This window comes from Schistocerca nitens, chromosome 5 (assembly GCF_023898315.1).
Source record: "Schistocerca nitens isolate TAMUIC-IGC-003100 chromosome 5, iqSchNite1.1, whole genome shotgun sequence".
Lineage (NCBI taxonomy): Eukaryota > Metazoa > Arthropoda > Insecta > Orthoptera > Acrididae > Schistocerca > Schistocerca nitens.
The window spans coordinates 511966674-511983997 of NC_064618.1; the positions used below are offsets into that span (position 1 = coordinate 511966674).

A 17324-nucleotide genomic window follows, 5' to 3' on the forward strand; every position below is an offset into this window, starting at 1 on the left:
TCCAATAACAATTCACTAGCTATTTTTGCAAATTTTGTATAGTGAAAGTGAATTTGGAATACACAGTGTGACTCAAGAGTCTGATATATATTTTTGTAACCACTGGAGCCAGAAAGATGGGGACAACATCTTTCTTCACTGTGAACTGTATTCTTATTTATGACCACTATTTAGATAGTTTAGGAAGCCAATGAGTTGTTTTCCACAGTGACTGTCTTCAGTGGTGGTGTCACTGGAATGTTTGTATCGCATTCTGCGTGTGTACTTTTAAGGTGATCAGCTTATAACTTATTCCCCAGGTACTTCTGGAGGAGGGGGATTGAACTCTTAAGATTTCCCTAAGACATACTTTCCATTTGGTCAGAGGATGCTGTATTTCTTGTTTAACAACTTACCCTAAATCAAGCTTGAAACAGCTTTGTCAAGTGAGTCAAATTATGTGAGATGATAGTTTAGTAAAATTTTTCATAAATAATTACACCTCACTGAAACACTTATGGTTTTCATTTGATCTGAGCCCCAATTTCTTGAATGACTCAGCAAATTTAGGATCCCTAATGTAACACCAATGGTTTCCCTTGTGCAACTGTAGGCTATGATTAAATAATTCTCAGATTAACATTTAATGAATTTCCAGCCAACAATGAAGGCAACTATGAAACTAGCACTTACACATACTAGAAAATATCAGAAAAGCATAAGAATTACACAAGTGAATCCTATTTCTATGTTTGATGGAAAATCTATAAGCACAGTAACTGGAGTAGATATGCAGTGTTCATCTCTTTTTACTATGGATGATAGCTGCAAGATGTCAAGCTGCTAACACACATACATAAGGTCTGAGAACTCATCTCACATATTATTTCTGAAAACACAGTGAGTTTATACATGGAAAAACCCAAAGATGTTAATGTTCAGCATGGCTTGATTTTTACTGTGAAGATTAACCTAGAGTAGCCCAATGGATAAAACATGGATATATAAGCGTAAATTTAGTCCATTAGAAATCCCAATTCAGCCATCCTCAGAAATTGTTCTGTGGTTTTCTTGTATAATTTCAGAATATGATACATGATTCCTCCGACAAGCATATGCATTTCCTTCCTTAATTTAGCTCTCTATAAGGTAGGGCACTGATTGTAAGGGCATTATTGTTTTGTTAATTATACATATGCAACAAATTTCCAGATACTTTCAGGCCACAAGCATTGTACAGTGCTTATGTTCTTCAACAATACTGCAGTTTTTCGAGAAAACAATCTGGAAAAACACACAACTAGTGCTATTCTGTCATGGTTTGCAGAGTATGGTGATAAATTTCCTATGGTCTGGGCAGTCACTTGCTTCATAGTCACTGAGTTCTTGTCATTAATTTTAACTGCATGGATTATTTCTGGTTTGGTTTAAGGCACACTATACTTTGTTCTGTTACATACACTGATTTTAAATCGTTACATTTTTCAGGGTTTTGAAGATTGCTTAATACTGGACAACTTGATGCAACAGTACAATGAAGATTTCTCTAAAGTTCTTCCTAAATATTCAGAGATAAGAAACAAAGATGCAGAAGCAATCTGTGATCTAGCAATGTACAATTACTATGAAGTAAGTCACCCTTGTATAAAATATCCAGCTTTGGTCAATTTCAGTAAACACATATGACTAAAGTGAAAGTGAATTTCTTTTATTCCATTATTTCAGATGCGAGATCTAATGAACCACAAATCATTCTTATTGAGGAAGAAATTTGACAATGCACTCTACCAAATAATACCCAAACTATGGATTCCACTGTACATATCAGTTACATTTACTAGTGAAGGATACTCCTGGTGCCTGAAGAACAAGTATTGGCAGGATAAGGTAATAGATTAAAAATACAATAGTTAAAAAACGGTGTCTAATTAATGCAAATGAAGTAAAGTGAAAATCTAGACACTTTTACAGAGCAAAAAAAGCACCTGTGGAACATTTGGAAACATTGTTACAGACTTTCTCTCAAATGAACTTCAAAGGTGAATGGAAACAAGAAAGTGTAAGCCTCAAAATGTATTTCTAACCTTGCCATAATCAACTCTTCCTTCACTAAACCTATAAGCACACTTTACAAATCACAATGGAGACCACTGTGGAGCATTCTTTCCAGTCTCACTGCTTATTAATTTTTTCACCTTGTGATTAATTAAAAATAAGTTCCTATACTTACAGTGATTGCACCAATATTTTCATCATCCCTGTGGAACCAATGTTCAAGGATGGAAGAGAGGATAATTGCAACACTAAAATACTGCATGATGACTGATGCTCGAAATTTTATGAGAACATTTCCTAAGATAATTAGATATTGTCTTTATAATGCAGTATTGGTACACAAGTTGAACAGACTACATGCCCCTACAGAACATGCCAAATTGGGCACAATTGGCCTCCGCTATTATTATAGCTTTATGCAGGAACAATATACTTAGTCAGTGTTGCAAACAGGAACCTGCAAGCTTTTTATAAGCTGCCTCTCTCCTAAATAAATTGCACTTTTGCAGTTTATACTAGTTTCATAATAGCATGCAGCTTTCTTCATCTATAATTGATCTCTCTTGACTTTCCCACTTCATATAATCACATGACTGGTTCCAGTGTAACTTTGCAATGCTATAATCTAAATCTTACCAAGGGAAGATACTATGAAACAATTACATCAAGAAAATTTGTGTGTTTGTGATATAACTGACTGAATTCAGTAGTTTATGTCTGCAACAAGAGACATTATCTGCATGAATACCAAGCATGCAATATAATACATATTAGAGTATGGATCAATTCTTATCAAAGAGAAATGGAGTTGAGCTGTGGACAAGGATACAAAATAGTGTGAAAACTGAAACCTCCTGACAGATTAAAACTGTGTGCCGGACTGAGACTCGAACTCAGGACCTTTGCCTTTTGCGGGCAAGTGTTCCACCAACTGAGCTATCCAAGCACGACTCACGCCCCATCCTCACAGCTTTACTTCTGCCAGTACCTCGTCTCCTGCCTTCCAAACTTCACAGAAGCTCTCCTGCAGGAGAAACATCCCCCAGGCTGTGGCTAAGCCATGTCTCCGCAAAATCCTTTCTTTCAGGAGTGCTAGTTCTGCAAGGTTCACAGGAGAGCTTCTATGAAGTTTGGAAGGTAGGAGACGAGATATTGGCAGAAGTGAAGATGTGAGGATGGGGCGTGACTCGTGCTTGGGTAGCTCTGTTGGTAGAGCACTTGCCCGCAAACGGCAAAGGTCCCAAATTCGAGTCTCGGTCTGGCACACAGTTTTAATCTGCCAGGAAGTTTCACATCAACGCACACTCCGCTGCAGAGTGAAAATCTCATTCTGGAGTGCGAAAACTGTTTACTTTAAATGGAAGCAAATGGAAACGCGTGGACTGAGGAGGAGGGGCAGGTAGTGAAGGAGGAGAAAGAACAGGGCAGGAGGACGTCAGGAAAGATAGTGGAACACAAGAATAAGGGAGACTACAGGCAAAAGCTCAAAGGTCTAGACAAAAGATAAGAAAAAGTTCTGTGAGGGTGGTTTGATAAGTCTAGTAAATTTCCATGAAAGAATGAATCATTTTTGTTGGACCTTCATGATTGGTAAGCTTGACTATTCCAAAGATCATATAAAGAATTTTAACAATGTTGAGAGCTGCCTGAATTGGTCAGTGTGTCTACAGCAATTTAAAATGGAAAAAACTGAGTTTTGTGCTGTTATTAAACATTTTAATTTGAAGAGTTGGACTACTGCACAAATCAAATCAAAATTGGACAAAGTTCAGGCAGACTCTGCACCATCATTGAAGACCATTTACTTTTGGATCAATGATTTTAAATAAGGCTGGACAAGAACTGAAGTGTGCTCCAGCTTTCCAGTTGAGGTCAACACCAAGGAGGCCATTTTCAAAATCCGTTATATGGTAAAGCAAGATTACTGAATAAAAGTTATGAGATTGTTGAGACTGTAGGCATCTTAACTGAGCAAGTGCATAGTATCCTGCATGGAGAATTGGTTATGAAAAAGCTGTGTGCATGGTGGGTGCCACGACTGCTCACAGGCAACCAAGAAAAGCATCTGGCACAACATTTCAACATAATGTCTGGTAATGTTTAATCACATTTCACAAGACTTTTTGTCCCGATTTGTGATTGTAGATGAAACAACCCATTATTACACACCAGAGCCAAAACAGCAGTCAAAACAATGGACAAAGTCTAGTAAAATTACACCGAAGAAGGCAAAGACCATTTTGTCAGCATTAAGGTGATGCCCACTTTTTTTTGGGATTCCCAAAGATTAATCCTTAATAGATGACCTGTAAAAAGGCAGAATCACAACTGCACCCCACTATGCTTCATTTTTGGATTGTCTGAACTAGCAATGTCTGATGATGTTTAATCACACTCCACAAGACTTTTTGTCCCGATTTGTGACTGTAGATGAAACAATCCATTATTACTCACCAAAGCCAAAACAGAACAAGGGTGGCACACAAAAAAGTCGTCTTTCACCACAATAATGCGCCATCCCACACATCAGTGATAACAATGGGAAAGTGTATGAACTGGGCAATTAATCGGTTCCTCATCCACCCTGTTCATCAGATGTATCCCCAAGTGACTGCTTCCAGTTCAATAACTTAAAACTTTGACTTGCTGGGAAGAAATTTTTGTCAAATGAGAACTGATAGTTGCAGTCAATGAGAATTTTGAGGAGTTTGAGAGGACCTATTTTTTGATGGTGTACCAAGTTAATCAAGTTTATATCCCTCAAAGGGGACTTTGTTGACAGATAAGGTGAGTTATTTACGAAAAAAAATTTTTTCTTGCTTTTTTATCACACTATGGGATGTAAATAGGAGAGGAGGAGGGGCAGTGGGGCGAAAGAACCAAGGGGCAGCACTGACTTAGGGCAGTGGTCTTGGGGAATGAAGAATATGTTAAAGAGAGCATTTGTATCTGCAACATTCAGAAGTGTTGAAGAGGACGTGGGGTAGGGATGAGGGTGTGAGGGGAGGGGAGGGGGAGGGGGTGCGTGGGGGGATTCAGTGGCGTAGACTGTAAAGCAGAGACTGAAGTCTACCATATCATGTTGAACATCATGTCTGTACCATGTGGTGTAGGTGACCAATTGCTACGGTTTGAAGGTGGCCCCTCACCCAGGTGGATAATCTGTTCCTGATCATATTAGGATTGAATACAGTGAATTTGGTAAAAGAGTGGCTTCTTTTACAGCTGCCTTGCCTTTGCTGAGGGTAGGACCCACTTGCTAACCTATACCATTTGGATTTTCCCTTCCAACCCCAGATTTTTTTTTTTGTTTGTTCAAGTGAGAACTTTCCAGCAACATAAAATTATGAACCAAAACTTTTGACCAACAAATTGGAAATCTAGCAATGGTACAGGCTGTAAATCAGGAAATCCTCAGACTCCCCGTGCTACTTTTCTACTCTATCCAAACTCAGCCACTAGAACCTACTCTTATCTCTTTCTCATACTCTGGATCCTCCATCTTCCTCCTGTAATTTTTCTTCCTGGAAAGCAGCAAAAGAGTCAGGCCAAAGAAACAGATTGTAAGATTGAAAGCATGGATCTGGCAAAAGACAGTAAAATCAAAGAAAACAAATATTGCAAAAACGAAGAAAAAAATCAGAAGCAAAAGTAAAGCCAAGAAAGATACAGAATTAGTAGGGGAGAGAGTTGTACCTTTGAACGCTTTTCAGTCTTTCACCTCTTGCCAGCCCTATAATAGATGTTTCATATATTCTCCTACTTCATTTTGAACTGATAGCATTCTCTTTACATGCAACATGGTCTTGTTCTGAAACTGCAAAAATTACTCTGAAAAAATAAGCTTTTCTAAAATTGAAATGTATTTCAAGGTGCATCATGATCATAGACCTAGGAGTGTATGTTCTATTCAGATTTAAAAAGATTTCAGTTTTAAAAAATCTTGTCAATATGTATTAAATAGCCTGTGTGTTACATCTTTGATCTACTACATACCAATCATCAGCAAGTGAAGTCAAATTAGGAAGAAGTATTATCAAAAACCATTTACAAGCTAAAAACATTTTGAAGTAGAAGCTATTGGCAAATAACAAAAATTTCCATTTCGAAGACAAGAAAAATTATTGAGACATTAAAGAAACCCAGTTTGTTTGCAAAATATCATGTGTTCCATGGTAGATGACCTTCTTACATTTCAGGGTGCAAGATAGTGCATGACTGACAAAGAATGACTTATTTGTACACCATGTACATAATTAGTTTTAAAAATATTCTGCATTTTACTCCCAAAAACTTCTGCAAGTGAAGAATTAATAGTATCATCCAAATAGCTTTAATATATTATACAGCACTTATGTGCCCACTATAAAAGGAAAAACATAGATTGTTACTTACCATAAATATGACATATTGAGTTTCAGATAGACACAATGAGAAGACTGTTACATATTTAGCTTTCAGCCAAAGCCTTCTTCAGAAGAAAAAACACAAACACATTCATTCACACAAGCAAGCACAACTCATGCCCACATGTCTACCACTTCTGGCAGCTCAGACCAGAATGTAACTGTCACACTGAATGAAAGCAGCAATCTGGAGGGAGTGGGGGAAGAGAAGAGAGAGCAGGGTATGGGTGCGGGGAGAGAAAAGTGGTGTAGATGGAGGCCTGACAAGACTGCCACCAGGTGCAGTGTCAGGAGTCTGTGGTGGGACAGAGAGGTAGGGGGAGGGGAGGAGGACAATGGGTAGTCGAAAATGAGAAGATCAGGGAACAGGAAAGTTGGGCGGGTACATTGGCAGTGATCAGTGAACACTGAAGGTCATGGAACAAATGTAGGGAGGAGGTGATAGGACAGAGGGGTTAGAAAATTCTGGGTGGAAGGTGTGGGGACAGCAGGTTACTGTAGGTTGAGGTTGGGATAATTTTGGGAAAGGAGATATTGTTTTAAGGGTAACTCGCATCTGTGCAGTTCAGAAAAGCTGATGGTGGAGAGGAGGATCCAGATAGCCTAGGCTGAATCAAGCACATTATGTTCAGCTGCATGTTGTGCTACATGGTGGTCTACTTAGCTCTTGGCCATGGTTTAGCAGTGGCCATTTATCCTGGTGGACAGCTAGTTGGTAGTCACACCAATGTAAAAGCTGTACAATGATTGTAGGGGAGCTGGTGTAATGACATGGCTGCTTTCACAGTTGGCCCGGCCTGTAACGGGGTAGGATAAGCCTGTGACAGGACTGGAATAGGACGTGCTGGCTGGGTGGATTGGGCAGGTCTTGCATCTGGGTGGGATTTGGAGTGGCATAGGGATGGACCAGGATGTCGTGGAGGTTGGGTTGGCAACTGAACACCACTTTAGGAGAGTTGGGAATGATCTTGGGTAAGATGTCCCTCATTTCAGTTATTTGATTACCTATGTCATCATGATAAATTCCATTATCTTAGACTTCTAGTTAAAGTAAGTGCATCATTGTAATCAGGAAGCTAAATATAAGAAATTGAGTTATATGCTTAAATGATACTTTGTATAAATATTAATTTTACACATTCCTGCACAGAGTACCTATTATGTGTGCAGCTGTATTAGATATAGAATGAAAAAAATAGATATTCTGGGGAGCAGGAGACACAGCAGCTTAAATTCCAGCTTGCTATGTTTCACAGTATCCACTACGTCTGCTTGGCAGAGGGTCACATCATGACGTACGGAGAGAGCTCTGCCGGCAGCGATTGAGCACACTGGATCTATCTGGCTGCAAATTGTGGCTCATGTCAGCACAAATTACATCAGATGCCTGGGTTCAGAGGCCATCCTACATTCTTACAGGCATCTGGCAGCTTTGGTGAAGACAGTTAGCCTCGCTTGCAGGGTACAAGCAGAGCTAACATTTTGCAGCATTATTCCCAAAACTAGTCATGATCCTCTGGTTTGGAGCTGAGTGAAAGGCTCCAACCAGGGGCTCAGACAATTCTGTGATGACCTTGGATGCAGATATGTTGACTTTCACTAATGGATGGAGAATTGTAGGAGCCCCTTAATAGATCAGGTGTGCACTACATGCAGGAAGCAGTTAGTAGGGCAGTGGAGTATGTCTGATATGCACATCTGGCCATTTTAGAATAGAGGAATCCGTCTGCAGGCCCAATAATATATATTCTGAATTCAGACAGGAAAGAATGCTATCCTTGTTAATTAAAGAGAGTAACATTGTTCATAACGGATCAGAGAAAGAAAATGTTAATCTAGAATTAGTTAACTGCAGGAGCATCTGTGCAAGTATCCCAGAACTAGTCTTACTTATAAATGGTAATAATGCCCCCATAATACTTGGGACAGAAAGTTGGCTGGAACCAGATATTAACAGCCATAAATTCTAAATTCTGAGTAGAATATATATTGCAGAAAAATGCAGGCATGTTTCTAGTGACACAAAATATGGTAATATCTTGTGAGATTAGCACAGATTCCAAATATGTAAAGTGATTATTAAATGTAATTCAAACATGGTCAGTCAATGCCTTAATAAACCACTTGTCTCTTGAGCAGTAGTGCCAGAACATTTAGGGGGAATCTGGAGAATATTTTACAAGAAATTCTTGGCCATGTTGTAGTGTTAGGTGGAGATATCATCTTATCACCTACAGACTGGGAGACTCAAGTGATTAGGGTGGCTAGTAGGGAAAGAAACTCTAATGAAAGTGTTCTAAATGCCTTACCTGAAAATCACCTCGAACAGTTAATCACGCAACTGAACTGCGAAGGTAACAGCTCAGATCTGTTGGTGACAAATAGATGAGAACTCAGTGTAGAACATGGAATCAGTGACTGTAAGGCCATAAGCATATGGCTTTGAATAGGACTACAAAGAAAGGTAGGAAGGTCTCCCTCCCTAGCAAGACAATAGGAAACAGATTTCAGATTACCTGAGTGGTCAGCATGAAAATCTCATCTCCAACACTAAAAATGTTTAGTATCGATGTGAAAGTTCAAGAGTACTGTGGAACGCACTTTAGATAAATATGTGCAGAGAAAAGTTGGGAGGGATAAAGAAGACCTGCTGTGGTTCAACAGTCATATTAGAAAGCTGCTACAAAAGCAAATAGAGCTTCAAATTTAAATGTAGCCAAAGCCTCATAGACACATAAAAATTGAATAACACCAAAATTTGTGTAAGGAGAGTCCTGCATGAAGCTTTCAATGAATTTGAAAGTAATATTCTATCTACTGACTTGACAGAAAATCCTAAGCAGTTTTGGTCGTACATTAAGTCCGTAAATGGAACGAAGGAAAATTTTTTCATACCCTCGGATTCATGCACAAAGTTTGTCCAAGAATACAGTTGTCCTGTCAGCATCTTGTTGTTAAAAAATCAGCAGACTACTGAAGTATATAAGTAAATAAGCTAGTTAGTTAGTTACATGCTCCATGGATCATTTGAATGATTCTCATATCAAAAAGATGTGGAATGAGTTTACAACTGTTTATTCAGTTTAGTCTTGGTTAATATGTATAGAGCTAAGTGGTAGCAGGCAGATCTAAGTGGCATGCATGTGGCTGTGGTGTGCAAGGGATAGCATGAATAAACTTTGCTTACCATGGCAGAAGTTGCCAAAGATGACCAATGCTGCCTTGTCTTATAACACAGCTGAGTGAGTTCTTGTCAACAACCATGCAAGTGTGCAAGTGAGTGTGAGTGCACGACAATATAGCCACAGACATTAGCTCACGGGTCTGCCAGACACTTGCATACACTTGGACATAAGCTGCAAATTTCCTGTGTGCACATAAACATTGCATTTTCCTTACCACTGGAATTGTGTAAATTTTACCTGAATGATGAGCAATGAAAACAGATAAAAATTATTATTCTTGAATAACAAATAAAAATAGTTATTCAAAACATTTATTCATCATACATGAATAAAAAGTGTCAACAATAACACACTAATTTCAAATCAGTTATTGCTCGAATTCTTTGTCACTTAATAAACAAATGTACTTTTCCTTGCTTTTAAATTAGTTTTCAACACAACTCTTCCTTCAATCTTCCCATAATTAAGTTTATTTAATCTTTGAAGATTTGCCCTATATTCTTCAAATGCAAAGAGGATGTTGGTGTATTATATCTCCTGCAATCATTCTTATTTAAAGATAATGATGTAAGATTTTCAAGTCACAACAGTTGAGAATCATCAATTCTACTGTAGTTTCTGGCAAGTATATTTATTTATTCAGTCGTCCATCTTTAAGTATTTGCATGCAATTGATGCCATCATGAGTAATGTACAAGAGGTCCTATAAAGTATTACTGACATATTAGGAAACAAACTTATGTACACTATGCCACCACACTACACATAACTGAAGTACATGTAATGTAAGTAGATACACAATAAAACAACATAGGTTATATACAAAGATTTCTCCACATGGTTGATAGTTAGATATGGCTCTAAGCATTGTTAAGTTGCTTATTGAGGTTCCACAGTAAAAGAATATATTGCACACAAAAATTTCCCAGTGTGGTTAATAGTAAGAAATTTGCTAACATTATTTAGTTACTTGTATATTCATTATATACATAAGACAAATACCAGAAGGGATAAAATGCATAAAAAGAAGTTACAAACAAATTATTTAGTAAAGCAGGTCAGTTTTTTAACAGTTTTAAAATTCTTTAACATTTCCGAGATGAAGCCTGAGTATCACCAGCATGCATTTCAATTTATTACTTATTTAGTAGAAATTCTACCCACAATACATTTTGCAGACAGTATCCACATATAATACTGAATGTACCCACAAAATTATAGCACTGTACGACACACATTTCATAGTTCAGGAGATATGGCATCTATAGTTATGGGTTATAGCCTGAGTGAGGCTCAGGGCTCATCTTGAAAGCGTCAAGAGGATAAAACATGTTCCCCTTCAGCCATTTTTGAGTGAAATAAGAAAAGCAGCATGCACCTGCACAAGCAATGTGCTGAAAAGTCTTAGCCTTTTTCATATATGCATTTTTTAAAAGTCAAGTAGAAGGTAAGTCTGTCTTTAATGTTTGTTGATTATTATGATTATGAACCAACTGCCTAAGGATTTTCTTAAGTACCAAAGGCAACTGCATCTAAAAAGAGATGGGACTGTCTTTATCAGTAATTCTTTAGTCTCCATGGACGTTACTTTTTGTAATTTCAGAGATGCTCCTATGGCTTTCTTCTGCCAAATAAAAATTTTCCTGGCTCCTGGAGAATTACCCCATCGAAGAAATCCATATCTTAGTTGGCAATGAAATAAGGCACAATAGGAGTTATTAACCTCTTTTTAAGAAAATGATGTGTGTAATTTTTGGGGAAAGCTTTTGAGATCTGTAGTCTATGTGACTCGAGATCAACACTGCATGTTGCTGCACAGGTGATTTATTAATATTATAAACAGTATTGGTCCAAGCACTGATCTTTGGTGTACACCTCTAGTGACACTCAGAAACGATGATTTTTAATAATTGCAGATTACAATTTGTTTCCTGTTACTGAGATAGTATTTAATGAGAGTGAGTTTCAGATCCCTAACGCCATAACACCATAGTTTCTCCAGTATTATTCTGTGGTCTACAAAGTCAAATGCCTTGCTCATGTCCACTTGTGTGGCTCCAGCAAACAGTTTGAATTCAAAAGAGTGCTGCACAAAAGAAATTTTCAATGGCTTTAACTGTTGATAACTGCAACTGAAAACAATACTGTTGATTAGCCAGTACATTGTGTTTTGAGAAATGTGTGCAAATTTGGTTTTGTGTACTATATTTGATTATTTTGGAGAAAACAGGTACCATAAAAATTGAACAATAATTTTTAGTGCAAGATTTATAACCATTTCTGTAAAATGGAATGACTACTGTCTTAATTAGGCACTCCAGAAGAACACCACTAATAAACATCTAGTTTATATATGCACAGAAAAGTAATGATATCAAGTCCATGTATCTTTAATCACTAATCTGGAGCCATTTAATTTGCTGTTGATTTAATTTCATCACATACTTCCACTTTTCTCCAATTGCATGTTGGTAAGCAGAATGTGAATTGGGTTTCAGCACAGGTGTCAAGCTCTTCTTATGAGGATGTGAGGATTTAGAGTTTGCAGCACTGATAAAAAAGAGTTTAATCATCTGGAGTGATAAAAACATGAGTTATAACTTTATTATTACTACTTTGTTGTGTTTTCACATTAGTTTCACCTACCAAACCACATTCAAAATAAATTTTCTTATTACAGCATAGCATCATTTGAAACTCATGACCCCAATGTCTTTGGCTATTGTATAGTTTGTTGTAGGCTCCTATTGGTGGTGGACAGCAATAACATTGAACTATTTGCTTTTAAATTGTGGTTAAGGTATTGGTGCAATCATTATAGCTGGTGTAGAAATACAAAAAAAGTCTTCCAATTGCCTCTTGACATTTTTGTGATAAAGTTTCTAGTGTGGTTCAATATTATGAACTCTTTTATGTACTCAAGCCTAGTGTCTCTTCCGAAATGTTTAACTCTCAAAGTTCTATGTAACTGCATTTATGCATGTAGGATCAGAAAACTATTTTAATGGAAAGCTTACTCAGAGTTAGTCCCAAAACACTTTCTGATGACTCTAGATGTCCAGCACCATTCTACAAACATCTTAGAAGACTTCAGATTTAAAATCACTTGACATCAGTTATCAGCATCCACTGAGTTCTTCCTTTGTTCCTCCAGTTTGTAGCACTACAAACACAAACTAATTGCATAATTATATAAACAAGTCACCCATATCCAATAGTTTTAGCAGTCTTGGTGCAATGGGGGGTGTTGCAGATTAAGAGTTACTGTTGGCTGCAGTCTCATCTTTGGCTATTTACACAGAGTGCTTCTGCTTGTTAACAGTGAGAGGGGGGGAAGTACTGGCAAGTGTGGAGTTAGTTGAATTAAGCCGCATCAATAGTGTAGCTTAGGGGGTGAAATTCATACAAGGACTTCTGGTAACATGACCTTAGTTTGCTGCCACACTGCTTTGAGTGCTGCAGATTTACCAATCCTTCATCATCTTGTTTTCTTACTGGATGATTTAAAGTCTTCCATATTTATTTTTCTTTCATAAAAACTTTGAGGTTTGCCAATGACAATGTAATTCTGTCATAGACAGCAAAGAGCAGTTGAACGGACTGGACAGCGTCTTCAAAGGAGGATATAAGAACACCAACAAAAGCAAAATGAGGATAATAGAATGAAGTCGAATTAAATCAGGTGATACTGAGGGAATTAGGTTAGAAAATGACACACTTAAAGTAGTAGATGAGTTTTGCTATTTGGGGAGCAAAATAACTGATGATCATCGAAGCAGAGAGAATATAAAAAGTAGACTGGCAATGGCAAGGAAGGTGTTTCTTAAGAAGAGAAATTTGTTAACTTTGAGTATAGGTTTAAGTGTCAGGAAGTATTTTCTGAAAGTATTTGTAAAGAGTGTAGCCACATATGGAAGTGAAACATGGACAATAACTAGTTTGGACAAGAAGAGAATAGAAGCTTTCGAAATGTAGTGCTACAGAAGAATGCTGAAGATTAGATGGGTAGATCACATAACTAATGAGGAGGTATTGAATAGGATTGAGGAGAAGAGAAGTTTGTGGCACAACTTGACTAGAAGAAGGGATCGGTTGGTAGGACATGTTCTGAGGCAACAAGGGACCACCAATTTAGTATTGGAGGGCAGTGTGGGGGGTAAGAATAATAGAGGGAGACCAAGAGATGAATACACTAAGCAGATTAGGAAGGATGTAGGTTGCAGTAGGTACTTGGAGATGAAGAAGCTTGTACAGGATAGAGTAGCATGGAGACCTGCATTAAATCAGTCTCTGGACTGAAGACCACAACAACAGCAGCAACAATTAACAGAAGCTGGTCTCATCAGATTGTGCTCCTGATTATGACTTCTTCTGGATATTGTGCTCTTTGAATTGAAATGTAAATGTTTTTCCTCACATCCATTATACTGAATGGTGTAAATGGTTGCATATTTGTTTTTATTTCATATAGAACAGCAGTTGGTTTGATCATATGGTGTCCTGTGGACTCAGGTATTTTTGTTCCTGCTTACGAAATTGCTTGTTTTAAATGTATTGTAAGTGTGTTGTTTGTGTTTTATTTTTTATTTTTGTTCACATCAATTTTTTATTATTCCTCTCAGTTAATGGACAACTCCATGTTAGCAGATTGTGGCAGAACTGGTATTCAACTTTATTACATCTTGACACATAATGAGTATGTAATTCTCCTTTAAATGGTGTTGCTTTTTGTCACTGAGTATGCTCTGTAGTCATAGTGATACTACAAATCACACATTTCAGCAGAAATCAATGTACTAAAATCATCCTCCCACTCAACTGAAAATTTAAAAGCATGCTTTCAGCACTGGATGTAGGCCTACTAGTAAATTCTATACAACTGGTGTTCACTAAATTCAGTTTCATTCAGTACAGCAGAAGTATGTTCCCAGTTTAACATACAATCCCATATACAAATAACCACTTCAATTTAGAATATTTTGCTGCCTGATGGTATCTGGTACAACAGCTACATACTCTGTCACTAAGACTACAAAGCATACCAGTACTCAGTGCAAAAACCAACACTATTCAATGCTGAATTACATACTCATTCCATGACAAGATTTAATAAAGTTGAATACCATTTCCATAAAAAGGTGTTAATATGAATTTGTCCATTAAATACAAGAATGCATGAAAAATTGATTGAACAAAAATAAAGTGGAATATGAGCAATATACTTATAACACAATTAAACTGAGCAGTTAACACAGAGATTTTTAAAATGTATATGAGTTCACAGAACAACATGTGATTAAACCAGCTTCTGTTTCACATAAAACAAAACAAGTATGGAGTTATTAACTCAACCCAATATTATGGATGAAGCAAAAATTGGCCAGAATGTGAGCAACATATTTACACTGCAATTCAAAAAGTGCAATACACAAAATACATGGTAATCAGTAACACATTATGATGAAAGCAGCTTCTGTGTCACATGAGATGATTTTTAGATTTTGACATGAGCTAAAGCACAATTGTTTCCCTTCATAATAGCCACAAAGTCAAATTGTAATATTGGGTTTTACAAATAAATAGTTTTGCAGCTAAAAGGTGACCACAATACATATTCACACAATTTTACATGACTGTAAACCCTAGCTATGAGAAGTTAATCTTAGTTTTTTATTGTGATTTCTCCAGCATACAGAGTTACTCAAAAAGATCAAGACACATTCAACTGATTGTAAAAAATGTTTGTATTGAGGTTAGGTACTGTATGTTTATATTTAGGGAAACAATGACTGAAGAAGTTCTTTGTGCCATGTTCACAAATGTCCAGTGCGTAAACCAGAACTTTCATGGCACACATCCAGTCTACAGTCCATTACTGCTCACATTCACCCTAGTGTCCATATCAGAATCAGCCACAGCTGTCCTGATACATCCTCATAAGTCAGCTCTGTTGTGGGAAAGTGGAAGTGTGTAAACAGTGTCTTTCTTGACATCTTGGGTTGTTGGGTGTTCTGCCGGATATCAGCGTTGTACTTGCATGATATTTCGGTCACGTAGCTCGTAACCTTCATCAGGTGCAACCTGAGACTGCTCCTCGAGTGGGCCTGGTCCAGTATTTATGCCTATGGCCTTCCCCCTCCACCAACGGCTGCAGGCGCTTCCTCTGTGGTCCGCGCCCATTCCCTGCGACCTGCTGGAGCGTTGCTGCTCCGTTTTCTGTCCGCTGCGGTTCTAGGTGTTCCCTCTGCGGTCTGCGCCCACCAAACCCGCTCCTGGGGGTTTCATCTACTGTCTGGGGTATCAAGCGTTCCCCCTGCGGTCCGCGCCCGCTCACCACGACCTGTTGGAGCGTTGCCGCTCCATTTTTCGTCCACTGCGGCTCTGGATGTTCCCTCTGCGGTCCGCGCCCACCAGTCCCACTTCTGGGTGTTCCATCTTCGGTCTGGTGCTCCTGGCAGTCCGTCAGGGGCTCGTTTTCCATCTCCATGTCTCTGGTTCTTCTGTTTGTGCAGTGTTGCAGCTGGCCCCGTTGCTCCTTTAACAATTCCAGAGCCGGATCCCAGGCTCTGCTTAGCTGGTACCCTGTGTCACGGTTCATAAGATCGTCAGCCATTTTAATGGCCTGTGTAATCATGAAGTACTTAATCTCAATGCAAACATGTCTTACTATCACTTGAAAGTGTTTATACCATTTTGAATAACCCTGTATTATTTTGTAGTCACAAAAATTTGTTGTTTGCAGGTATGGATTTTCATGCCATATTTTCTCGTTTTCAGAGTTCAGTGCCGTAGCATTTGGAGCACTGGTTTCATTCTCTGCTTCCATATCATAACCTGGGCTTTACACTCCTTACACAGGGGATACACAAAAGAAACCAAATTAATTTTTTTAACTTATTTATTCACGTTTTAAGCACAAAACTTCAGTCCCCTTCAAAGTAGTCTTCACTTGCATTAATATACTTGTCTAATCTTTTATTCCAGGAAATGGTATAATACACTAATCTGTACTAATCAATTTTTGTTTTCATTCCAGGCAATACGTGCTGTTCTCGGGGTTTTTGGCATGATAATGCTGTTAGTGGTAGTATTATTTATATTCTTTTTTATTCATGCTATTATTGAAACACCATGTAAACTTTTTATTGTACCAGAATTATGACACAATAATATCAGATTTCCAGGCATAAATCTTGCACTGGCCAACAAACACTGCCAAATTCAACAAAGTCAAGTCTGTGATAATATATTATTTACACTGCCTCATATATCACCGCAAGTGATTCACTGACATGATACTATTGTTCATGCACAACACATTCCCAACACAAAAAGCTCAGATGCTGCTCATTTATACAGTGTGTATTTATAGCAACATTTTCTTAATATTGTATATGTTTGATGCTTTTTGTTAAATTTGAGGTAAATACATTGTTATTACTGTAATAAATCAATTCACCAAAAATATCATTTCTAAAGTAATAAAGATTTTGGAAAAAAAGACATTCTGTTTAAGAAGATGGTGGCTTTGTTTATTTTTGACACAATCACATTTAATGACACAAACGTAATTGTATTCATCCCACGATGGCAATGTTCTGATGCTAAAAAAGGAAAAATGAAAAGCTTAAAACAAGTAAAAATATTTTCACTAGCTCTACTTACGAGTTAAGTAAAGTTATATTAAAATACACATAGG

At 37.7% G+C, this 17324-nt stretch overlaps 1 protein-coding gene across 1 annotated transcript in view; it reads left to right on the plus strand.

Annotated features, from left to right (window-relative positions):
• The window catches only part of LOC126259283 (kynurenine 3-monooxygenase-like), a 203329-nt gene extending 186244 nt beyond the window's left edge, over nt 1-17085 (plus strand). The window contains exons 9-11 of the mRNA XM_049955930.1: nt 1468-1608; nt 1705-1866; nt 16662-17085. Coding sequence (XP_049811887.1) covers nt 1468-1608; nt 1705-1866; nt 16662-16787 — 429 coding nt within the window. The 3' untranslated portion in view covers nt 16788-17085. The remainder of the gene's footprint in view (nt 1-1467; nt 1609-1704; nt 1867-16661) is intronic.
• Nucleotides 17086-17324: the final 239 nt, after the last annotated feature.